Source organism: Calidris pugnax, unplaced genomic scaffold (genome assembly GCF_001431845.1).
Source record: "Calidris pugnax isolate Ruff unplaced genomic scaffold, ASM143184v1 scaffold208, whole genome shotgun sequence".
Lineage (NCBI taxonomy): Eukaryota > Metazoa > Chordata > Aves > Charadriiformes > Scolopacidae > Calidris > Calidris pugnax.
In genome coordinates this window covers 1,125,598-1,152,618 of record NW_015090967.1, presented here as the reverse complement: position 1 = coordinate 1,152,618, position 27,021 = coordinate 1,125,598, and the positions used below count along the sequence as shown (strand labels likewise).

Here is a 27,021-nt window from a genome sequence, read left to right as displayed (position 1 = left end):
TCTATCTCTCTGCTATAGAACTAAAAAAAATAATTTTCTGCATAAAATTTTCACTGTTCTTTATAGAATTTAAGGGAGAATTATATATAGAATATCCACTGTTGAAATTTTGATGTAGTAGAGTCTTTCTTCTTTCCATTAATAAGGACATATTGCTGCAACGTTTCTATAGAATGATCAGAAATAATTGATTTTACAATCATTTAACAGATGAAAAACACCCTACTCTTTTTTTTTTCCCTACTAAGAATGGGATTTTAGGATTAGCTTCAGTTAATGTTTGAATCATTAAATGTTAGAGGGGTAGATATTTCAATATTTTTAATGAATAAAATTATTTTTAAAAAGTATTTGAAACATAAGGAGCAATTGTCCTATAATAGAAAATTAAAAATATACATAGTCAACAAATTAATCGACTAGGGAATTAGAGAAGCATAAATGAGCAGCCCTAGCAGACCTTTGTCCAGTACTCAGGCTCACAATGAGATCCTAAATAAAATAAGTCAAGGTGTCAGCTCAATACATTTTATTCTTGGTTTCAGCTGTAATTTTTCTCATACAGACATGTGCCATGAATTCTGCTTTAACAAAGGATAAAGTTTTGATCACCATATAGTAGCTGCTTCCTTCAAATCAAATTCTCTTTTGAATGCCTATATACCTATATAATACTTCTGTTCAGATTACTTGTGTAAGGGAAATGTTTTTAATGAGCTATGTAACTTACCTGCTATCACCCTCTTCCCACTGCTTTAATTGCTCTTTTAGTGCTCTGTAGTTGGTCTGTAACATCTGCAGCCTCTCTTCACGTTTTTCATAGGCTGCTCTTAGCTCATCAGTTTCTCGAGTCTATATAGCACCAGAAAAACAAAATTTGTTTTTTTGAGTTGGGCAAAATGTTAGACTTTCACACAGAACACATGAAACAAAAGTTCTGTTTAAGTAACTATTAAGAGCCTCAGAAATTTAAATGGAAGGATTAGGAATAACAATCCCTGAGGTCAAGTTTTTCTTATTGCTACTTTAGTAAAATTTGCAAATTTGGCAAATTTACTTAAATATATTTTTCATGCTGCTGAGAAGTTTTTAGAAATTTACTACCAAAATGTCGGTTTTCATCTTGTGAATCCATTGGCCTACTACACCTAAAAATACAAAGACTGAAAAAGGATTATTGGCACTGACTTTTTCTCCAAAGGATGTAGTTTAGGTTTTTTTTCCCCCATGGAAAACCAATCTATGTATTTTCTAGGGAAGCAATGGTCACACTGAAGTCCACATTAAATAAATGTAAATTTAAATGGCTTCATGATTCCCTCGTATATTAATTTATTTCTGCAAATACATATTAACCTGCAGCACCCAGGCTTTGTCCTCTAGTTATATAATAAACAAGAAGTAAAAACAAATTTTGCAATAGTTTTTATATAACCAAAACAATACCAAAAAATGTACTCTCTAATAAAAGGATGAAAAGAAATACCTTGATTTATACTATTTGCATGATAACATCATGCACATTCAAAAAAAGATTTTCCTAAGTGACAATACTGTGAGCTGAAAAAATGAACATTAAGAAGTCATTCCACAGTCCAAAGGAAGACAAGTTCTGGCACAGAGAAGTAAAGAATTCAGCAGACGTTATCCTGTAGTAAAACTTGCCCTCAGTGCTTCATTTCCAGTTCAATAGGAGGTCTGCTTGTAGAGCAACTACAGAACATATTCCTTAATCTCTAAGTCAAATATAAGACTTCATTTGCATGTATTTACTGCTTATATGCAAGGAGAGCTTTCCAGCATTAGTCAATAAATAAGATACACCAACAGTCAGAGCTGCAAGCAATGAAAATGAAATCCCCCTACAGAAACATGGCAAGGATTTCTACGGTAGTGCTAACTACAAAGTGCCTAGACTAAGTTTGGCTTCTAAAATGTAGCACAGCTTTCATGTTACATAAACATATCTGCAAGATACCAGCTAAAAATTCAGATGCTACTATATATAAAACTCCAGAAGTTTTCTGGAAGTGACACAAAAAAGCAGGTTTAGGAATAGAAGCGGGTACCAAAGTGATCTTACCATTAAAAACTTTCCCAAAGCGTTGTTGTTGTTTTTTACTGAAACAACTTCTAAACCAGATACATTTATAAAAATAGAACTGCTTAAAAAGTACTTTTTACTGGTTTTAAGTGGCTCATGTAAATACTACAATGATACTAAAAACAATCACACAAATAGTGAGATAAATTCATGATAAAGGATATAGAGACTATTATCAAGCTTTGCTTGACACTACAACAGTAAATTTGTATAAGAATCCAATGATAGATGCTTTGTTTTCAAGAGAATTTAATGAAATCATTGTTCTGAGATCGTTTGATATTGCTAGTGAAAACAGATCAAGTCTGGCAAGGTACTGGAAAATACCTTCAGCATAAATCCTCAGAAGTTTATTAGTATAAATACCCTTTCAGGAATGCAACCAAGGGTAGAATTTGGCCTTTCCTATTTATGAATCTACATTTTTCATTATTGCTTATCTGTTCCATTACCCATCCCATTACAGTTATTCCTTTCCTTTATCAGTTGCTCTGCTCTCACAGAAATAGGAATTAGACAATTAACTGTCCTAATCACTCTTTTATTGAATTATTAAGCACTTCAGAACTTTGAATTTACACTGTCATTTCCATATCTCAGTTAGTTCCATCTCTGATTGAATTACGTTATATTTTTTAATAATCAAACTATCTTGTATAAAGTTTTCTGTGTATTAGCAGAAATGGGACAGAACAACCACCTCTAGCAGTGCTGGATCTCCAGGTTATTCTCCATCTCTCCACTGTCATTCTATAGTACTTCCCATGTGACAATGAAAGACAAAAAAGACGAAGTCCAATCTGCACAAGAAAGAACCCAACTGCCTGTGAAAAAACTAATTTTATTATTTGCAGGCAGCTCAGACAAGCCAGAATATGCTAATCACTACTTCAAAATTTTGTTGAAATTTACCTGCAACCACTACTGTTACAGTAAAAATTGAACTGAAATGGAATTAAAGAAATGTACTGAATATACTCTGACTACTCCGGTGGCGACGAAGTAAGGAACCTGACCATTACAAAAATAGTTTTTTCCATGAGTAGATATGTGAAAAAGACCAAATATTAATACCTTCTTGGCACCTGAACACCATATACGGAACAGGACCATATATGAAGTCTAACCTAAATACATCATCTCTCACATAATTACTAAGGTGGCCCTAAAGGCTGATCTAGGTATTCAAGTTCTAATTCTCTTCAACCAAAAAGGATGAGAAAAATCAACTGACAGTTCTATTGTTTTTGAAAAATTTCCAGTTACAGCCAGGAATATCTCCTCTAGGATACAGCAGGGATCACCATTCTGGAAACATAATATGGGAGAAAAGAACATATCCTTAGTTTGTACCAAATATCTAACTTTTGGCAAGCAAACTCCTACCCACTTCTTAAAGACCAACAGTAGATTGATGTACTTATGGTTTGGACCATTCTAAGTATCAGTTTGATAATTTGTTACTCAAAATCCTTATTCAGACTTTGAATAAGGATTTCTTATTTACTTTGACATTCTCTTCCCTAAACCCAGGTGCAGTGAGGCATGCTCTATTACTTTTTAGTATGTCCTGGAGTGCAGAATTTAAGCCAATTCTGTACCAAAACTGTGGACACACTGAATTTACATATTATGCTACTGATATGAGAAAGACAGTGAGAGCCAACTTTCCTTCGACAGAAGTGAGTCAGCTGAGGAGAATCGGGAAATCCTATGAATGGGACCTTGCTATTTTGTGTTCCTTTGTAAAACTGACTGGGGCATCAAATACTCCTGTTCCTGCAAACCCCATAAATAAAGCTGTTCATCTTTTTTTTTTAAATTGTTACCTATTTTTTAGAAGGGCTGATGGATAAAGTCACAATTTTATCTTCAGGATATGTATCATCAGTGTGTTTATTGACAGAGCAAGCATTTTTTCTGAGCAAGTATATTTCAAGTAATCATATAGTCAACACTTTGCTTGAGGAGACAATAATGCAAGTGCCAGTTTCAAAAATCTTGATCACATGCATTATTGTTTGTTGGAAGCAATGCCTGAGAGGAGTTTAATATCAAGAAATCATACAATACCAATAGAATTATTCTGAATTTAATGTTATGACAGCTGAGTTCCCTGTCATGCTGACAATAGCCTCATTGAATTCTGACTGTAGCACCACAACACTGTTTAATATCTTGACCTAGGCCTCTACAGCTTCTTTTCAATCAATTAAAGCATTCTGCTAAAGAAGCCAAGTAGGTTTGCTAGAGAAAATGAAAGGAGTTCATATATTCAGTTTCAAGGGGAGATATAAGATTTAGCCCTTAAAGACCTCATGGATGAACAGCTGTGATAAATAGAGATCCTACACTTGCAACATAATAAGGCTGCACAGATCCCTACATTATGCTTAAAGATGAAACAGAAGAAATTACAAGGGCAGTATGGAGAATGGTAAATATTATGTTGCAAGGTCATGTGGAGGGAACAACAGTCCCTTCTCTTCTGTATCTGCTTAGAAAAACAGAGTGCTTCTCTTCACTCCTCTTTCCTGAAGAAAACACAAAGAATTGTGGAACTCCCTACCATTTAAGACGACAACCACACACACTGATGTGTGAGCTTTGCCACCAAGGGCGGAGCAGCTGCAGTTCACAGTGCCAGAATAATCTGTAGCATCAGTGACAGGCCAACTAAGAGTAATAAACAAGAGGCCTGACAAAGGCCAGTTCTCAGGTAGACCTGGTAGGACATACCTTAGATTTCTCCACATAGAGAAAAATCCAAAACAAAATTAATCTTCTGACTCCCAGGAACAAGGAGCCAGATGGCCTGTAAGACTGAATTTGAAGTTTGAATTGTCTTTCCTGCCCATACGATCTACGTGTGTTAAGGCACTACATTAAAATCTCGTAAGTATACAGGGTGATGAACTTTTGCATTTGTGCTAAAATAGAATTCCCAAACATGTTTTTTCTAAAATTGACTTACCATGTGTGAGTGTCCTTTTGCCTGAGGTAGGAGCTCAGGACTATGTTTGCAGGGGTCCCCAAATATTTTCACTTACCGGACATTTATCACAGCATATTCAATATAACCAGTTCTGCTTTAGGCTACATATACTGAAAATATCTTTCAAATTCCATAACCCTCAAGAAACGTAAGAAAGAGAAGGAAAGGATAAGGGAACACAGGAAGGAGAAGAAAAAAAGGAGCAGAGTACAAAATGTAACTGTTTAAGAAAATATGACTCAGGGGTTGAGCTTTGCATTCTGAGGTGCAATTCAAAATCAATAGGTCATTCAGAAGGTACTAGTTTTGAAGTAAAAAACCAAACTACAAAAACCCCCAACAAAAATCTATAAAATGGGAATAAAATGGGAAATTGCAATACATGCTCAATTAAGCTTTTATACCAAGGTTTGGGGAGGTTAGGGGGGAGGGGTGGGTGTTGGGGGTTTTTTCACAGTATTTGTTAGAACAACTTCTGAGCCATAACTTCTGAGAGTACAAGGGGTAAATCTGTTCCAAGTAATTCACTTCAGCAATTGAAAATACCGGTGTCACTGTAAAAAAAAAATTTCTTAATACTTTCTACTTCACTTTATTTCTATATGAATACATGAGTTTCTTGGAATATATATTCTTGGACACAGATTTGGAAAATGTATTTAACAACCATGTATTATTGATGACAGATCGAATTAGGCTTCCATAGGACTGCAGGAGTACCAATACAAGATTCCTAGCAGTAAAGGAAAAAGGTAAACTAATGGAGACTGCTCTCTTACGCTAACACGCTTACAGTCCATAACGATATGTGCATTTTGCATTTCTAAAATGTCTGTTTATTTTGGTATATCTTTATCTATGCAAGCTTATAGCTTGAGGATTTTATTATTTTTTTTAATGTTCACCTTTAGCTGTAGTGTCTTTTCTAAGTTTTCAATCTTCCTTTCAGCTATTTTAAGCTTCCTTAGCTCCTCTGACTCTCTAAAAGAGCTCTTTGGGGACAGAGACCTTGAACGTTTCACAGGTGGTTCCTGGAGAATAAAACAAGGACATGGTTGAACTAGTTGGAACACTGGATTATGAAAGACATGCAGAATTAAAGAAGAGGTAATTTTGAATACTAATAATGAATTATAAAAAAAAAAAAAATCTGCATGGAATACCAGAGAAATAACAAGCAGAATTACCACAGCGCTACCACTAAAGGTTTCTCTGTGACTCGTTAATGAGAATATTCATTTACATTTACATTGTTTCTTTCAGAATAATGATGTCCCATTAGGGAAGACTAAAGGGTTATAGACTCAGAAATGCAAGAAACCTCATTACAAAGGAGGGGATAGAGGCTGGTCTAATTGCTCTATAAGGGTCCAAGGTTACACTTGATAGGACAACCAGAAACAAGAGGGAAAGGATTTTTTTCCCTTTGAAATAGTTTAACACACTGTGAAGTTGAAGGAACAATATGCTTGAGGAATATAAATACAACAGACAGTAGATCTTATACCATAATGACCATATGGTCATTAACTATAATGTGACTAACTAGAGACAAGAATATGTGTTTATATTATGTACAGCTTCATATAGCAATCTGGAGAAAGAATATGCAAAAGTAACACTTAAACTGGGCAGCTTTCTTGTTCATTCTATGTCATATGTCCTTATGGCAAAGAAAGAAAGACCTCATCAAATTAGACTTTCCGATTTTCTGAATAACTTTGGATAAGGACAGACAAATATTAGCACACAATACCAAAAAAGTAAAATACTATTGCATAAATACATAAAGTTAAACAAAAACTTAAGATCAATTGTGATTATTGTTGTTGCATGCTGCCATTTTCACTGTAAAATAACTGATTTACAACAAAAGGAAATCAGGATAAAGTCTTTTTATAAGACTTTATTAGTACTATATATTTCAACATTTTTACTATTCTATTAAACTAATTTAATCTTAAAGAAAATCTTAATTAGCAACTGGCATTATTTTCTTTGATCACTACCTTCCAGTATAAAATGTTTACAAGACACTGAACACCACACTTTTACTTGAAATTGTCTGGGTTTCCAAAACGGACAAAAAGATAATAATGAAATATTAGAAAATAATAATATCAAGTATTTAAAAATTTAAATATTGCCATTTTGTCATTTGGGTTTAGTTCTCTTTTGCTTCTGAACAAGATTAAAAAAAAAAAAAACACACACAAAAACTAAAACCAAACCAAACCAAACAAAAGAAACCCACAGCCACCCCCCAAAACAAAACTAACATCTGGAAAGAATTTCAGTATATTTAAAATCTGAATGCCAAATGGACATATTTTTATGTTCCTGACAGTTCCTTTATATAACAGAAGAACCTATAAGAAAGTTTTAATGAACATTGAAAATAATATTTCCAAATTTATGGGTTTATATTATCAGTGTAACATTGTAATGGTTAAGAATAGATCTCTCTGAAATAATAAGATTACTGATCCAAATTTTTTTCCTAATAATTCTGGTAGAGATATCCAAACATTTACTTCAGTTAATAGACGCTGATATTAATCAGTAAAGATCTTAACATTGCATAAAACCAATTTGATCCCTTTCAGGTGTCTGCAGCAGAACATCCCAAGACGAACACATCAAAAAAATATATTAATCTTCAAAATCTCAGATTTCTTGAATAAAGCCAAGATCTTAAACAAAACTCCGATCTTCCAAATTTTCTGATTATTGCATACCCATACTATTTTTCCTAAAAATCCCAAATGCATTATTTTTCAAGAAATTAAGTTAAACTTAATGTTTGTATACAGAAGACTTGGAGAAAACTTGATTTCTCTGAAATCAGGAATAAAAGGTTAAAGCACTGCTTTTGTTGACAAAGAGAAGGACAACAAGGCAAAAAAAGTGAACCAACCAGCACCAGACTGCTAAGAACAACTAGGTAGAGAGACTCTAGGGAGGAATGGAGAAAAGAAAACAAAAAAAAGAAAACAAAAAATATATGCTGAGCAGATACAATGAGTACACAACAGTTTTAGGTATATATATATGTACATGTATATATATTTATACACACACATACACACACAGAGTCTTTATATATAGCAACCTGGGAATAAATACCAGAAATAAACAAGCTTTGTAGTATTAATAGATATGAAACTTTGTGACAGAAGATTTAATGTAAAGAAGTAGCTGTTAAGTGGGTGGAACACACATCAACCATTAACAGAGGTACAGGAACAGAAAGAAAGAAAAGATGCCTCCTTCTAAACAACCTTCTGTTACCTGTCTGCACCATGAAAGACACCATGGGACAAAGCTGGAAATAGTCATGTTCTTGAATTTAACACGTTTTGAGTTGGACAGAGTCCCAAAACAAGTCAAAACACACAAGGGAAACAAGGGAAGCCGAAAGTCTTACTAAAATGTCTTGGAGAACTTTTCTGTACACACAGATCAGATCAATATTTGCCAGGATACCGCACTGAAGAGAGAGGGCAGAAATCTTAGTGCTTTTTATCAGTTGAAGAAACAGAAACAGGTGGGGTTTTTTGGAGAGGAAAAATGACAAATTCTGATTCACTATGTTTCAACAGGAACTTTATCAGTACTGCAAGTTAACTCATGCCTTTCAATATCTTGACATCATAGACTTAGAAGAATGCTATAGAATATATATCAATAAAAGGCAAGTATAACTTCCATGCATCATGCAATGGGAACATTTAGCTATAGAAAAAAATAGCACTGCTACAGCAGAAATACAGATGGCAGTTTAACTAGGTAATAGAAGTCATACATAGCTCACAAACTTAAAAAGGTTAAGCTCCAAAAAAGAGCTCTAGGAAGATCACGCAACTGAATTCATACAAAACAGCATTCAGTTATACCACCTTCCACGGAGACTAGACTATAAGTTGCCTCTAAGTACAGTTAAAAAAATCAAGAAAAATTATACCACACATGCACATTTAACAAAGCTTTTAACCACCACATCATCTGTCTTGCAGAGTAAGTTGTTTGTATTACTCGGTATACTGTAGGCAATGGATTCTAATTTCTGCAATTCACAAAAACAACACTAGCCTATATGTGTATATATATCATTGAATTCTGCAGAACCAAACATAGATGGAACCATACAGTCATGTTGGCACACATCCCAATTCACACTAGTGGCAAGTTTCTGTTTTGTCCCAGGCCCTTCTTTTTAACACCTTCCCAGTTATTTCTTCTTTTAAAATCATCACCTTTTTAGAGCAGAAAGTCATCAAAGCAGTGTCATTCTGATCAGAAGTGATCCCATGCTTATTTATTCCTCATATCCTGGGAATGCATATAAGTAGGGATGAAGGGTTAACACAACAAAGTCTTTGTGAAGCCAAAAGGATCACCACTGTAAAACAGGAATTGTATATCCAAGGCATTCTTCCTGTCAAATCACATGCTAATAACTTCTGTCATTAATACCTTTGCATAAAAGACTGAATAACACAGTAATGGGAAGATATTTCTTTGCAAGGGGAAAATCAGTAAAGACAGTAGGACTACTGTTTCTATTTTATATTAATATTTTGTGATTCTGAAATTGGACTGTTCCTACAATTTTCCTTACTGTCTTGCCTAAATACAAAGGATTTGCCAAAAGCCATTATTGCTCCAGCCTTCAAAAGAGGCAAGGAGGGCGACGCAGGAAACAACAGACCAGTCAGCCTCACTTCCAACACTGGTAAAGTGATGGAACAGCTCATCCTGAATGTCATATCGAAGCATGTAGAGGAAAAGGTTATTGGGAGGGGCCAACATGGATTCGCCAAGGGGAAATCATCCTTGGCAAATCTGATAGCCTTCTATGATGGCATGACTGGCTGCACAGATGAAAGAAGAGCAGTGGACATCGTCTACCTTGACTTCAGCAAGGCTTTTGACACTGTCTACCACAAAATCCTCATAGGTAAGCTTAGGAAATGTGGATTAGATGAGTGGACAATGAGGTGGATTGAGAAATGACTGAATGGCAGAGCTCAGAGGGTTGCAATCAGTGGCGTAGAGTTCAGTTGGAGGCTTCTAACTAGTGGTGTTCCCCAGGAGCCACTACTGGGTTTGGTCTTGTTGAACATATTCATCAATGACCTGGAGGAGGGGATTTAGTACACCCTCGGCAAGTTTGTTGATGATACAAAACTGGGAGGAGTAGATGATACACCAGAAGGCTGTGCCACCAAACAGTGAGACCTGGACAGGCTAGGGCATTGGGTGAAAAGGAACCTACTGAAGTTCAACAACAGCAAGTGTAGGGCCCCGCACCTAGGAAGGAATAACCCCATGCACAAGTACAGGTTAAAGGCTGACCTCCTGGAAATCAGCTCTGCAGGGACCTGGGAGTCCTGGTGGACAAGAAGTTGACCAGGAGCCATTGATGCACCCTTGTGGCCAAGAAGGCAAATAGTATCCTGGGTGCATTAAAAAGAGCATGGCCACCAGGTCGAGGGAGGTCATTCTACCCCTCTAGTCTGCCCAGATGAGGCCACATCTGGAGTATCGTGTCCAGTTCTGGGCTCCCCAGTTCAAGAAAGACAAGGAACTACTGGAGAGAGCCCAGCAGAGGGCCACAAAGGTGACCAAGGGAATAGAGCATCTCTCTTATGAGGAAAGGCTGAGAGACTTGAGTCTGTTTAGCCTGAAGAAGATTGAGAGGGGATCTCATCAATGTTTATAAATATCTAAAGGGCAAGCGTCAAGACGATGAGTGGTGTCCAGTGACAGGACAAAAGGCAACAGACATACAGGAAATTCCATGTGAACGTCAGGAAAAACTTATTTCCTTTGAGGGTGCCAGAGGACTGGGACAGGCTGCCCAGAGATGCTGTAGTCTCCCGCTCTGGAGACATTCAAAACCTGCCTGGATGCATTCTTGTCCAACCTGCTCTAGTTGAACCTGCTTTGGCATGGGGGTTGGACTAGTTGATCTCCAAAGGTCCCATCCAACCCCTAGCATTATGCATGATTCTGTGATTTGTAGCCTGTCAATTTAGTTCCCAAAAGTTTCTATTTTAAAATGTGTAGCGCATCAACATGTGAAAAAGTGCACATAGCAGACAACCTTGAGTATTGAAAAATCATGACTAGGATTAACATATCAAAACTGGAAAATATTCTCTACAAGAGGATTTAAAAATTTGTATTTAGTTTTACTAAAGGAAGTGTAATTGCCTTATTCCTAACGTAGTGATCAGTTCATGACAAACACAGTACTCTCATTCACATTACTCTGAGTAAATAAGATTGATAAACATTGTGGTGGGTTAACATTGGCAAAGGATCAAAGACCCACCCAACTGCTCACTCCCTCTCTTTCTTCACCAAAACAGGGATAGAAACAAAGAGCTCATGGGTTGAGATAAAGAAATGGAGAATCCTTATTATTCACCATTATTGACAGGTTCTACTTAGGGCAAAACATTTAAGTTATTGCCACTTAAAATAGATTTGGGTAGTAAGAAATACAAAAAATATTAAACCAAAACCTTCTCCCCTACTCTGCTTCCCAGGCTCGACTTCATCACTCTTGACTCCTCTACCTCGTGCTGAGCAGCATAAGGAGACAGGGGGTTTTACAGTCAGTCCATAACAGCTCCTCTCAGCCCCTCTTTCCTCCCCACACTTTTTCCCCTGCTCCAGTGTAGGACCTCTCAGCAGGATGGATTCCTTCAGGATAAAACTGCTCTAGAGTGTGTACTCCATTGGCCACAGTACCTGTCAAAAGAACATTGTTAGAACAACCTGTTCCAGCATGGACTCTTCCACACACTGCGGTTTCCATGAAGGAATATTTGTGTGCTCTGGTGTAGTGTGGCTCCTCCACAAGCTGTAGTGTGGACATCTGCTCCATGGTGGTTGTCTCCATGTGCTGCAGGGAAATACCTACTCTGGCACTTGGAGCACCTTCTCCCTCTCCGTCTTCTCTGACCTCGGTGTTTGCAGGGCTGTTTCTCACCACCTGTTCTTCACTCTACATTGCCTGTGCAACATTTTGTCCTTCCTTATTTCATTTTCGCAAAGGCACCACCACATATTCTTAAACAAATATTCTAAAATATGTATTTTCCCCAAAATAGGATACAGTGCATGATATCAAGAAAGAACAAGCCATACAGTTTTCTACTGAAATGTTAAGAGATATCAAATGTGGAAAAAAAAAGGAGATTTCCAAGGAAGGAAAACCAAGGATAGGCCACCTTTATAGACTATTTATGCCACACAGAAGCATGTTCCTTTTTGCTTCCTTGCTACAAAAATCCTCCATGTTTCCCATATTTTATACTATCACAAGAAAAAAATAATTTTAGATGAGGAAGAGGCTGAATACACTGAAAACCATCATGACTTTGGCTAATTTCGTAAATCAATTTAAGCCATAGAATTATTTATGGATCTATTTCATTAGCTATAGTTTATAGCTGTTACTGTTACCTGGTGCCCAAATTTAACAGCAAGTCATCACAAAAGAGGCACTCCAGCACTACATGGAGTAATGAAAGGTTAAAATCATAAACCTCAAAAGGACATCGTTGTCATTTGTCATAGAAAAAATACTACAACATACCTTAAAAACCAAGAATTTGAAAAAAAAAAATCTTTTTCATTTATAAAATCATAATAACAACCATTTATATTCCTCTCATTTTCCTTCCAGGGTAAGATGGTCATCCTGATAAACACCACAAAAGACCTGATAAATATTCATTTTAACAAACCTACAAAGAATTTATCCTTCAAATATTTCATTTAATTAAGAATCCCTTATTCAGTATTTAATAAGGTAAAACATTCTACTCCCAACAGCTATTTTAACAAGTCTTTGGCAGATAAAAACAAGAACCATTCAAACAAGCTTCCAGAATTATAAGCAGCATCAACAGATATTAAAATTATTATCTGGACCCTTGAGCAAAAATGTTTGGCTTTACCAGCCTGACTTAGACACAAATACACAAGACAGTAAAACTATCCTACCTCATGCTTTCTCCCAGTCCTTATACTGTTGCTTTCCAGAGTAGCATACATATTATGCTCTGCTAGGTTAAGACTTGCTTTTTTCAATTTTTCCTGGAAAAGCTCGATTTCAGGTTTTTGCATTGTAATAAGACACTCTAGCTCACTTAAAGAAGGCTGTTGAAATACCTAGAAAATGACAGTACAGGTATATTACATTAGTAACAAAAAATCAGAAACATAACAGACCATTTAGATAAAGCTGTCTAAAGAAACACATTACCAATATCGTAGGAACATGTGATAACTGTAAATTATTCTGCTTCTGGAAATGACTCATGAATGTATAATCAAAACCAGACCCCAAAGTGTTAACTAAACATCTTCACACCACCACCACCGTATTTTCCAAATCCAAATTTACAGTCTTAACAATGGTTGTTTTATACAGATGTTTCTTCTGCAGCAACGATGGTATATTTTATCTCACATGCTGTCAAAATTTCTTGACAAAATATTTTACCTCCTGGACCTTTTTCTGGTGAAATTTCAAGTTGGTTAACTATCACTGACCCATCAAAAATGGAGGGGAAAAAACCTTAATTGCATATTCTGCCAATAAAAATATTCTTAGTTAAAATCTTCCTCAGAAAAGCACCTCCTTATAATCTACAACATGTATGCACTATGCCCATAAATTCAGACAGCACAAATGTGATCAAACTGAAGACTTACAGAAAAAATAGACAGTCATTCTAAATCACAGAGTTAGTCGAGGCAGATAGGTTAATTCATGAAGCCATTGAATTCCAGGACCCCTCCCAGCTATCAACCCATTCACAGTAATTCCTTGGCACAATCCAACACTGCACACACTGCTCACCTTGGCCCTGTTACAAAACCTATTCAGATCAGAACACACTTTCGTTGGTACCAGCTATCTTTAAGTCAAATCCCCAACATCCAATAGCGGCCTCATGTGCATACACATGACCAAGAGTGGTCAAGTTACCACGGCGTGATGAATTACTCTTTGTCAGTTGAATTTTCATTAACTGCCTGTGACCACACCACACTGCGTTACAACCACAAGGTAAAACACTGTCAGGTTAGCCTAAGCAACAGCAATATGCCTGTTGTGGCAGCTTACGACAATCACAAAGTGAAATGCTTTAGCTCAAACATCCTCCACGGTGTTTTAAGGCTGGGGACAGACGTTCACCTTGCAACAGCTGTGCCAGACAAAGATAACATAATTCCCAGATGTTCAGTGTTAGCACCCCACACTATTCCTGAAAGAAGCGATGGCACAAACCCCTTCCCCTCCCTAATCCACCGCATAAATAAAAGGGCAGGTTACTTTAAAAAGTCCATGCAAGTGGCAGGAGCTGACTCAGTTGACCTTGTATTCCACTGACTAGGGCAAACTCATGAAACCCGTATTGCCAGCAGTGCTCTGATAGCAATGACAAGGAGAGGGAAACAGTAAAGCCTTCAATCAATGAAGTTTGATCCAGGAGACAACTTTTTTCAAGACTGACTAGAAGTTCTATTTTACACATACTTTCCTTTTTTACCAAAGCTCTGACAATGTTAGCTCCTTGCAACTGTTTGAGCATACCCTTAAGACAAATACTCATTTCAATACAGAAGCAAGAAATTGGTACAATTATCACTTGTTCCTAACTCTCTCAATTACTGAGATGCCCCAAGTAAAACAAATCCATATACTGACAAAAATCAGAAAAGATAGTTTAAAAAAGATTAAGCAAACCAAAACCATCTCCAAATTCACACCAATCAAGAAATGAGATGGTCCCATCAATCAAGGAAACACTCTAGTAAACTTAGTATTTGACAGGAATGGATTAATGGGCATAGCCATTTTATTTTTTTCCATGCAGACTATGATGTTTTCAGAAAGCGTATTATAAACTCACACCTTGTACAAATAAATCCCAAACTAGAAATACCAAGTGCAACTCCTCATAAAGCAAACAAGTACAGGAAAGTTGTCAAAGTTGACCATGCTTTTGCTGACTATTCCTTAAATAATTTCTGTTGCTCATTTTGCATAATTCAGGCCATATGTAGTTGCAAACAGATGTCATTTCCGCCTATGATCAGCAAAAGGCCAACTTATAACTAAAAAAAAACTCTACGCAGAGGAAAACAAAAAAAGAAAATAGAAAAATGAGTGGTTGACAAGCCCATGAATTGAAAAGAACGTTTAAAAGAGAGCTGGGCTTTTTGTTCATTAGACCAAAACCTTAGCACTATATAAAATGGAAAAAAAAAATCCAACAAAAGTTAGAAGACAGAAATAGTGCCAGTAGATAAGGGAGCTGCAGTTAAAATTTTTTAAAAATTTATACTTAAATTAAAAAAAAACACCTGTTTTTTTACTTGACCTTTTTTCTTTTTTATCAAGAAAGTGACTATACCTACCAACTTCTCCCATTTCATTGATTTCTCAGCTGTATACAAAAAAAGACTTCTATATGTAACATAAATTGTACAATTACATTAGTAACTAAAAAAAAGAATCAATGGCTTCAATTTGTTACAATCATTTTAATTCATATTACAGCTATTTAAAAAATCTACAAATGTTAAACGTTGCTGACTATTAAACCATGAGAATTACATAAAGTTTAGTTAACAATTAGCTTCTTACTGTATCACTACCTTTTAATTTCTTCTTTCAAAAATGAAGTGCAGAGTGTTTTGAAATGTAAATACCTTTAAGAGTCACAGATCATAATAAATCCTTGCTCTTTTGTCAATGAAGTTCTGCTTAAATGACTTTAATAGGACCAATATATGAACAGTGTTCTTCATTTGTTTGGGCTTTTTTATTAACCTACTCTTTTCTCCCAGAAGAGATCTCTAGAAATTACCACCACGCAGTGATACTTACTTCAAATTAAAATTCTGCAAAAGCATATTTTCCAATAAAACTCTTACAACAGTCTTTGTGCACATGCATGTCTTGGAAAACTATTTTGGAAAACTAAACCAAACAAAACCAGTCTCAGTTCTTAACTTATACCTCAAAAATGCCTGTGTTTTTACCCTCAAAATATTCAGTAGACCACTGTTACCATTACAGACCTTGCTATATAATTTTGTTCTACAGTATCCTCAAAACCTGCTCTGTTTTTTAAGTACAAGTGTGGAGTTTCTTCACTTTCACAAATTCTAAGAACCCAGATTTAGCCTGAAGAGATCCCTTTAAAAATTGAGGGTTTGCTTATCAATAGGCTCCAGTTTAAGAAGCGGTGAGTATATTTTTCTGTTAAATTTAACATATTCTTCACTATTTGGTAAATATTCTTCTACATTTCCTAGCCTAGAAGACTTCATTTACTCAAATATCAAGATAGTTTTTGAACATGAATTTTTAAGACAAGAAAAGAGATTTTCCAAAGACAGAAAGCTGGATGAAATCTCTCCCTGGTCTTTTGTTTCAGATTCATGTCTATTTAACTTTATATTACTACACTTTTATGTTCCAGATACCCTTGGTTAAGAGCAAAAAAATTACCAAAACCAAATTATTTAGTGAAAAGATTTGACTGTTATGAGAACTCAATTCCTTCTGTAAAAAATATGACTCTATGAAAAACCTAGAGTTCCAAGATTTATTCATGAAGAAAGAAGTGTGATTTTATCAGATCATCAGAAAGAAATGTAAACTTTTATTGGATTTTCAGTTTCTAGCTTTACATCTGAACTACTATTTTTAATCTAAGAACTGAGGGAAATATTAACATTAATAGGGAAAAAAGGGCAATTAATTTGGACTGTAATGGAGCTTTGATTTAAAAATCCTACATCAGAAAAAAAGCACAATATTGTGTTTCAAGACTGCAGAAAACATTCCACATTCAAGCTCTGTATAAAGAACATAGGCAAGTTTCATACTCATGATAAGAAATCTGCAATCCAGAAAAATAAAAAGGGTTACATGCTAAGAGGCAGCACCAGGTTCTTCCACAGCTTCTGTCCAGAATTGTCATCATAGATCTTTGATTTTATGAACTGAAATAGTAAAAAGTTCCATAAATGTTCACTACCTGAAGCGTATTCTGAATCCTATCTCTCAAGCCAAAATTCCCATGAGATGATCATTTCAATGTACACATAACATTGACCTTCCTCGTGGTCTATGGATCTACGCATTGAGTGCAGCAAATGAAGGCTTTGTCTCAGGTTTAAGCATCTTGGATTGGATTCTACCTGCATTACTATGTCTAGCTTAACAAGATAATGTTTTCCTCCTTCTACTTCGCAAAAGCAGCTTACATCATATCCTGCTTTATCACAACAGATACATTATTTTTCCATACTAAAACTCAATTTAACAGGCAAAACTTATATTCAAAATAAATGTCAGAGGCTTATTTACATTTTAAACAACAAATACAATGTAGAAAGTATTTATTTCTACCAAGCAGATCACTCTCCTCTCTTATGGTTACATGTCTTTTCAAAGTAAGACACAACCGATGTTTTCTGGATGCATTAATCAAGATGAAGCATAAGTACCATCTTTGTCACAAAGCTGTACCACTAGGGGAACCATCCACACTGTACTTCGGGAAGGAAATCCAATGCCACTTTTTCAATGTCACTGTTGTGGGAGATCACAAACAGTACCAAACAATATGGAGAAAATAGAGCTACGCTCCACCACACTTCTGTTCTGCATGACTTTCCCAAACTGACAAAAGAGAGCAGGTATCAAGGGAACGGAGATCTACGAGCTTCAGAACTAGTAACGCAGCCTTATGTGTACTCCTGCTCCCCCCTCAACTTCCTCAGGAGAAAGCTGCCCTAACACTAACTGCACAGTACCAAAATCACCACTTAGGAGGAGACAGAAAAAGTCTGCACAATCTTTCTGTAAGCAGCTGCAAGCTCACCCAGCTTCAACCACTAACTGGCCAAGAGGAACGCAGTTGCTAAAAGATCTTGTCTCTCAGCAACACAACAAAGTTTGCAGACCCAGCTCACCCTAGAGAAAACATGAACACCTTTACCAGAATATCCAAGTTAGGAAACGACATTTGTGACCTATGGCAACCAACTGGCCCATAACCCATACCCCAAAGTTTTCTTCCAGTCATACTCCAGGAATCCAATGCCATATGCCATACAAAGCCATGATGCAGGAAACATCCAGAAGCAATTTATATAGGAGAAGTAAGAATCACTTCCCAGGTTTCCTCTTATTCTGTTACTGAGTCAGATAGCTGAGCAGCTAAGTCAGAAGCAACGCTCACCTCAGCATTCTTTACAAGCTGCTTCTTTTTACAGCTTGGAAATCCAATTGTCACAGCCTTGTCTCTATTTACTGCACATACTTCTAGGAGGGGCACCAGCAACTGTCACAGAGCAACTTACGGAGCCTGGACCTTGATACCATGTGTTCTCGTGAGTTCCCAAAAGGGGCTAAAAGCCAATAAAAGGTTTTCTACCACCCATGCACCCTTGTAACATTTACGTTAGGCATCCACCAAAATACACAATTTATATAATATGATAAAAAGCACTCTGATCATCTAATAGACAAGAGGAGGGAGGGGAGAGAAGAATGCAATCCCTTTATGAAGACTCTGCAGCCACCACGTTAGAAAGATTCTCCAAACCAGGTAACCAGGTATGAATTATTTATTTTATTCATGAGGGGAATTAGATTTCCTGTTATAATGTTCCAAATCATTGGGAAAAATATGCAACTATAAGATAAAAAATTTTGTGGTTTAGAAGAATCATCACAGAAAGTCTCAAGACAAGGCTGAATTTCATTAAGCCTTTTTTGTTAAACTCATTCCCCGTGCATTTGTTGAAGCTGCAACTTTTTAGTTGCAAGTACACACTAAACTGGACAGTTTTTTCAGAAAATTGGTAAGAACAGCAGCAAAGATCCAGGAAAGTTGAAAACATCAGTACTATGTGCTCTAATGCAGTGCAATCAATAAACATTAGAAATAGAATATAACACTGTAACTGCTGGTTCAAATACTTTGTATCTTTAAACTCTTGGAAGCAATACTTTACAACTGTCACTTAAAAGTTTCAAGTTTAATGGCTTTTTTTTTTTTTTTTCAAAGAACTTTTCGGGCATCTTATTAGGGCAGTTTAGTTTTTAAAAGCCCATTAATTAGTTACTGGAAGGTTTTACTTGACTAACTACACCAAATGTAGATAGTATTTCTTCAAAGATTTTAAGATATCTTAAGACGAATATTGGCATACTGGAAGTGACTAGGTAAGTTTAAAAAAGCATATTTTTCTGCGTTACAGATTCAGTACTAGAAAGCAAAAAACATAAACCTGCATCTGATGGTGAGCCTGCTCCAAAAAAGCAACTTTGCTGTCTGCTGAACTATTACACTATTATCACAAGTAAAAATCAAACCTGTGCACTAATGGTGTAAACTAGGGACTGTGCTTGTTATGCATTATCATCTCTGTACATTAGAACCTCAATCATACTCAAACAAATTCACTAAAGTGTGGTTTTCAATCTGCTAACTATGCATTCCATAATAGCCTGTAATTATTAAAAACTGACAAGAAAGCTACGCCACCTGTGTTTATGTGAAGCCAGGTAATGAAAAAAACAACAACGCTGTCATCACCTCTCAATTCCTGATTGCATTATCAAAACTGTAGCCGAGTTTGGCATCTGGGTGTGACCTTGTTAACTGCTAGGGTAATTAAATTTATTCTATTGGGAAAAGGGATGATAAATTATTAGCAAGAAGATTTTGTTCACATTTTATTAAATTGGCCTGTCAAAGGGTCGGCCAAATTATCAAGGGCCTCATTTATTGGAGGCCAGCCATATTGCCACATCTGTTACAATTATTTATAATTTCAGCAGTTGAAAACCAACTGAGTTAGGCATCCGCCATGTAAAGTAATTTACAAATTATCTGATGAGGGAGTGTTTTAGCTTCTCCCTCATTTCTAGCCAGCAGAAAGCCGCGCTGTAATTACAGAACACGATTAGGTTCTTTGGGGAACTTATCTTGCACTCATAGCCATAGTAAGATGCAGCAAGAACATATGGAGGAGCTTGTGCTTCTACTCCCTGAAGCTCGTGACCCGCCTGCCGCTGAGCCCTTGAGTTGAATTTGAATGAGAGTGCCATGGCTAATGTTCTACACATGCACCATTTATGCCACAAAACAAATCGGATCACTGTTAATTATGAAGCAGCTATAATCAGGCCTTCACATCTGTGTAATGTGAAGCGCAGTAGGCTGTATTCCAATAATGTATGACTACCTTTGGGTTGCAAATTGCGAGCCATATTGCCTCAGTAGTAGTTACTGAATTCAAAGTAAGTCCTTTGATAAAAGCCCATCACAAAGATATTTTTATCCATTTTTTTTTAAACACAAGCCTTTCTTTATCAGCTATTGACCAGAACAGTTAAAGCATATGGCACAAGTTCATTAATGAACAGTAGCACACAGCACTCTAATTTAATGAAACCACTTGAGCCATAAAAATCAGATTTAGTTAATTCCCCCTTTCCCTTTTTTTTTTTTTTTTCTTTTCTGCATCTAGCCTATACCCTGGACTCCAACATAATGTCATGGGTGATCTTGCTGTAAAATATAATTATTTTCTCGAACATTTATAAACAGATTTTATATTTTAAGAGCCTGTGCATTTTGTAACATGGAATGGGGGGGCAGAGGGGAGACAAATGGAAAGAAATTGAAAATTGAAAGAAATGTCCAAGTAGTTTCCTCTGCATAACCCAAAATTTAACCTGATAACAATTAATAGTCCATATATCATTTCTATTTTAGAAATTACTGTCTCGCAGCTGTCTTCTAACAAAAAAATATTCTTTATTCAGTGAAAAATCTTTCTGTGAGAAAGCAGCTAAACAAGCGGCACCCAGATGGCAAACCAGCTACAGTTTAATTAATCCACTAAAAGCCATTCAGTTTTCAGTAAGGGTAATGTAATTTTGAATAATTGTAGGGAAAAAAAATCTCTAAACGTTCTTAAGTTTTATTATAGCGGCATGAATAGTGCCGCTATAGAGTAGTTAAAGTTGAGTTGCTCTTTCCATTATAAACCACACATTTCCAGTATCTTGGTCCTTTTTTATTATTGCACATTGGAAACAGATAAATGGAATGTCAAACTAAACTAAATGAAAATTAAACTATTCTTCAAAACTGGATCCAGTTTTCACTGTCTGTCCTTTTAACGCTGTAGAACAGGATGTAGATTAGTTTGCAAAAGTTATGCTCCCTAAAGTACGGAGCATTTCTTTCCTTTTTTAAAAAAAAGTGATTTCAGAAGCTGCACAAGACCACTATCCCTTGTTTCACAGAAATACATGCTTGCATCCTGGCACACGTACAGCAATGCAGGTGGAGTCCCAAATTGTCAAAGTAAAACACACCCAACTGTAACTGAGATTGCATTTCATGGCGATCAAGCGCTAGTATACTGTGATCCCAACAGCAACAATGACTTCACAGCCTCTGTCAAGACAGTCAAAACTCTAAGCAGCTTTTCTGAGGACGAGGGTATGGCGTCAACCACCAGGTACAAACTCCTTTGCGTGTGTCTATATTACCCCTATTACCCCAGAATTATGCGCTTCAAATACAAAGACCTTCTAGAAAAATAATAATACTGCTTCAACAAACACCTATATTTTCCCCTTTCCACCTTGCTTAAAAGACACAAAAATACAAGACATTTTAAGTGCAGTTTCACAATACATTGGTATAAAAAAAAGTGTTTGGAAACTAACCAAAGACCAAGAATCAGAGACACGCTTATACTAGCTTTTAAAAAAGTGTTTAGCTGTAAGCCACCACATTAAATTTGCTATAAAAAAAAATACATTAAAATAATATCATTACTAATGAAGATCACGTCTCAAATTTTAAAGTTTAAGTTATAGTTATATATGTATTGCAAACAATAGAAAATACCAATACTTCTCTAATACAAACATATTTAAAGATGGTGCAAATTTAACTGACAAGTTACAATATACACCTGCCTTTATATTAAGGGCAATATCCTCCAAATAATAGATAGTTTGCAGCTTAAGGGAATACAACCATTTGAAAATGTTATAATTATTTATTCAGTAAGCAGTGCTGACAAAATTGGTCAATTTCAGTTCCACCGTACTTCCTTCAAGCCCAAGCCTTCACGCAATCAGTGATAAAGTCTTTTGCTTTCCTCAGTGCGCTGCAGTATTACATCGTTCTAAATGTTCACTGTGATTTCATGTCATCTTGTCCTATACAAATATCTTTTCACTACAGTATTTGCTTAAATTGCATTTTGAGATCTTTCTGATAAATTTTAATGCTTTTTAATGAATTGAATATTTCTAAAAACTGGAAAATATTTGTGGCAAGCTTTCACCCATAGGGGGTGCAAGACTGACAAGCTTTAATGTAAATAAATCAAATGAGTAATTTTCCAATAGTAAAGCCTAAATAAGTACAATATAAAAAGGATTTTGTTAGGAATAAGTTTCAGTCACTGAAATGATCCCAATCAATAAAACAAAGTTTACAACAGCACGCTCTGAACAGGATATCTGCCTCTTGTTATGCTGTATCGTTAACAAGAAATAGAAAACTAATCCTCAGAAGTGGACTTTAAATACTCACACTGCAACACTAAGTATACAGAATGAAATATAGAACCACTAAAATAAAGGAAAGTTACTCTCTCCAACCATTTTTTTTACCATTTATATTTCAAAGAAAATCAGCATTTTAAAGACCGTACTATAGAAGCCTTTTAAACTGAAATGACTAAAATACTGATGTTAGAAAACCAGTAAGTCACACTCTGATAAGACCAGAAGAATTTTTGCATGCCAACAACAGATGCAGTTTTTCTTGAAACTTTTTATTTATGTATTTCTCATATAAATCTTTCTAAAATCATTTTTTTTTATTTAGTTACAAATCACCATTTTTTTTTAAATAAGCTTAAGTTACATCTGTGTGCAATATCTACTTTTATTGTTTTATTAGTATTTTCTATTCTGACTTCTTTTAAAAGCTTCATAATGAGAAATGAAGATACTATTATAGCAGTGCAATTGAATTCTCTATTAGGTAGACTGCACATACCTGTCAGATGCTACAGTTACAAAAATAAAACCTTTAAATGTCTGCTCCTTGATCAAGTATCATCTCTTAATACTGTCTTTGATGTCTGCACACGTATGAAAAGTAGGAGTCAAGACCAGTAAACATATTTAAATATTTACTATCCACATGGGTAGTAGTTATGGTATACTAACCATATGACTAAATGTATGGTATACAACTCAGAACTAAAAATGAACACCAATAATGAAACAGAACCAAACCAGCAATTACATAAGATGAAATTAATCAAACCCAAAGGCTTATGTTTTGAAAACTATTTAAAATGTTTTTTGTCTCTTCTTTTTTACTGTGTAGCATGATAATATATCTGACTAAACAGACTTCCAAACTCGGAGATGTTTAATCTCTCTGATGAGAGAAAAGGTATCTGAGAGCTGCTGAATGCACACATATCAAAATGTAAATACAATTTTACTGTAAAGAAGATTCAAATTCATCACACACATTACCAGAATAGTCAAAATAAAATCAACTAAAAGTTTGCCCCCACCAACACAAGTGCCATACTGACTTGAATAATATTACAACATTAAAAAAGGTATACTTCATCCTTAATGAAAGAAAACAGAGGTATTTTTCCCAATAAAATAAAACTAATGTAACATCATGTCATTTCAACAGCGTGAAAACCTCAAATCCAGGAAAACGTGTGTCCTAACATATGCAACACCAACGTATAATCTTCCTGGCTATTGAAAGTCTGAAGAAGATACATTAGTGCTGTCAACAGGCTGTTAGGATGTCCCACAGGATGGAGTTTCAGCAAGGCATGGATCTGAACATGTTCAAGAAATCAGTCCTTTACAGCAGAAATACAACTGTCATTTAAATCAACTTCTTTTTTTAGGAAGGATTGTTTTAAAAAATGGTAACAGGAAAACTAATAGATGCCTACATTGCTTTGGTGTCCTGTTAATTAGGATTCAATTCCAAATCCATCCTGTTTTACTGGCATTGCAGTCAAGAGACAGCAGAATGGCTTGGGAGATTCTCTTAATCACGTTTAATTTCAAACTTCACAACCAACCAGTATTCTGGTTATCTAGCAGGTTACAAAAGTAATGATAGGTAATCACATTTTTTTCCCTGCAGAAACCTCAGGTGTAACCACACAATAATCATTATCTTTCTAATATTTATGCAGGACAGTAAAGTTGGTAAAGGGAAATTTGGCTGTCATCAGAATGCAGCCAACAATGAGCATTGTGATACATTCCCAAAAGGCATACTCTGGCCTTTTACCTAAAGCAAGACTTCATGTCAACAAAATTTGGGATATTTGCTATAGCAGAATGGAAGAATGTTAGTCAAAAGTAAATATTAGCATGTTAAGCACATAACCACATACTGCTTAACATCTTCGTTCTCCTACAAGTCTAGCAACTATGGATGCTACCTATACACATTTCCCTCCCTGAAGCTGCTTCAGTCACACTAATCATTCATCCCATCCTACCTGGGTTTAAGACTAACTTACTGAAAAATAAAGGTTCATATACTGCATTTAGCTTACTGTATTACATTCATTATTATAAGTTTGTCTGCTTTTGCTTTCTACCGTGTTTTCTCCACTAACTTTCATAAGTATCTGACTGAGCTCATGACATATCACAGTTCAACTGATATATTTCTGCAGAAGGTCAGACTGAACATACATTCACTAACAAACCAGCAAATTCTTTGAAGAATCACAAGTATCTTTGAAGAATCCTCCAAGTAATTATTTGCACCCATGTTTGCCATTAAGTAACTTAGGACAGCCTCACATTTGGATCCTAATTTACATGGAACATACTGGTTAACGTACTTCAAGTTCAGGTAGCACTAGACGGAGACACGGAATAAATCAACAAAAGAAATAGCAACAATTCACCCACACTGGATGTGATTAATTTAAAACATCCAAAGGAACTCAAGTATAAAGTTGAGCCACCAATTGTAGATTGCCAGTAGCTTCTAAATTAGTGTTACTTATAATGTCAGAAGTTTCCTGAAGTTCTTTTAAGAAATAAAAAAATTGATCCGAGTGAAATTGTCTACTTGGATTTGAAATAGATTTCCATAAAGCTTCACATTAGGAGCTCTTAAAGAAACACCACTGATGTATTTTAAGGGAATTAAAAATCTTAGAGTTAAAGAATTGCTTTAATTATGAAAAATAAGTAATAGCAATAAATGCTTAGTTTACTCAGTGGGAAAGAGTCACCTGAGGTGTCCCACATGTTCAAGAAATATAGAAAGGTAGGAGGGTAGGGCAGTATCAAAATTTTCTAATACTACTAAGCTATTCAAGATAATAAAGATAAAAGTCAATGCCAAATATTTTCATCAAGTCCACATGGGATATGGCGTAACTGTATAATCAAATGTCACACAATATTCAGGTTAGACAATATAGGTATTGTACATGGAGTAAAGCATTCTAACATCACTTCACAAAGACAACAAAGACCTCCTTAACCTCAGGAAACATAACCCAGAGACATAATAAAAGCTTTTATGATAAAAAAAAAAATATAGTCTGACAAAATCAACTGCAAAAAACTCCTCAGAAGAATATAATGAAAGCAGAATGACGTGTTTGGAAATACAGTTTGAGCATTCAAAAACCATGATCCAAAGCTGTGTTTCGAGCAGAGACACCCAGAGACTAATTTTATATTTATAATGTTCCCAAAAATCCACCGAAGTATTCTAAAAGGAAAAACTCAATTATTTCTAAGATTCAGAAAAAGGTGAAGAATGTATGAAGAGGACAACACGACCTAAAAGAATGTGTTTTATAATTTGCGAAAGAAAATTATCAAATCATTAGATTAAGGGAAACCAAAACTCATACAAAATACGGGTTAAGAATCTTGTGATAAGCACTTAAATCAATAGTCTGGATAAAGTTAGAACACTAACTCGGGAATGACCATCATTAATACAACTAGGAGATACTGCATTCTGTGATTTTTCTGTTTTAAGGAATCAAACACTATGATTTTTTTAATAGTCGTTTGGGCTCATGAATAGAAGCCCTGATTACAGATCTACCTTACCCACCCATGTTAAGTGAAGTTTTGGATTTAACCAGCATTATAAACTTAAATATTTCCCCTTCTCTGCTTAATTAAGGGAAAGAGTGCTAGTAAAACCAAAATGTGCTACTCCATCTCATTGACTAATCCATGGAAGAAACTCAGCAACAGAGTCTACAAAACCATTGTGAGTAGATAATTTCAAAGCCTTTGAGATTCACTTGAAGTCCTAAATTGGACTTTGGAAAATGTCAGGGGTGTACATGTAAGATCTGGCACACTAGTAAAGCTGGAGACCTGTTAGTCAAAGTGACAGATTTATTATAATAGTTTCAAATGGCACATTAAGGCTAAGAAATTTTTAGAGAAATATTTCCCCCCACCATAATACTTTCTCTAGATCTATGATCTAAAGTTTAGTTGCATGGTCAGGAACAATGAAACTAATCAGGAACATTACATTTCATTTTCACAGAGGAAATGAAGAAACTTCACCATTTCTTCTAGGAACTGTTTCAGAACAACTTGGTCTTGTTTTTATTTTCAGTGTTTGTGCTAGAGAATATAAGTAAGTGTCATCTTCAATACTGAAAAGGTTACTCACATTTTTTCCCAGGACATATTTAATTATGAAGCACCTTCTATTAGCAACAGCAGAAATAGATACACTACTGCAGCAGCACAGTTGCATAGTTTTTCTTAAAA

At 35.5% G+C, this 27,021-nt stretch overlaps 1 protein-coding gene across 5 annotated transcripts in view; it reads right to left on the bottom strand.

Moving 5' to 3' along the window:
* The window catches only part of CNTLN (centlein), a 191,034-nt gene that overhangs the window by 94,948 nt on the left and 69,065 nt on the right, over nt 1-27,021 (bottom strand). For 2 of the 5 annotated variants that reach the window (XM_014952616.1, XM_014952619.1), the window contains 3 exons: nt 13,122-13,289; nt 6,005-6,130; nt 731-852 (listed from right to left, as the gene is read on the bottom strand). In XM_014952616.1, the coding sequence (XP_014808102.1) occupies nt 731-852; nt 6,005-6,130; nt 13,122-13,289 (416 nt within the window). The remainder of the gene's footprint in view (nt 1-730; nt 853-6,004; nt 6,131-13,121; nt 13,290-27,021) is intronic. The other 3 variants (XM_014952617.1, XM_014952618.1, XM_014952620.1) reach the window with 3 other exon arrangements.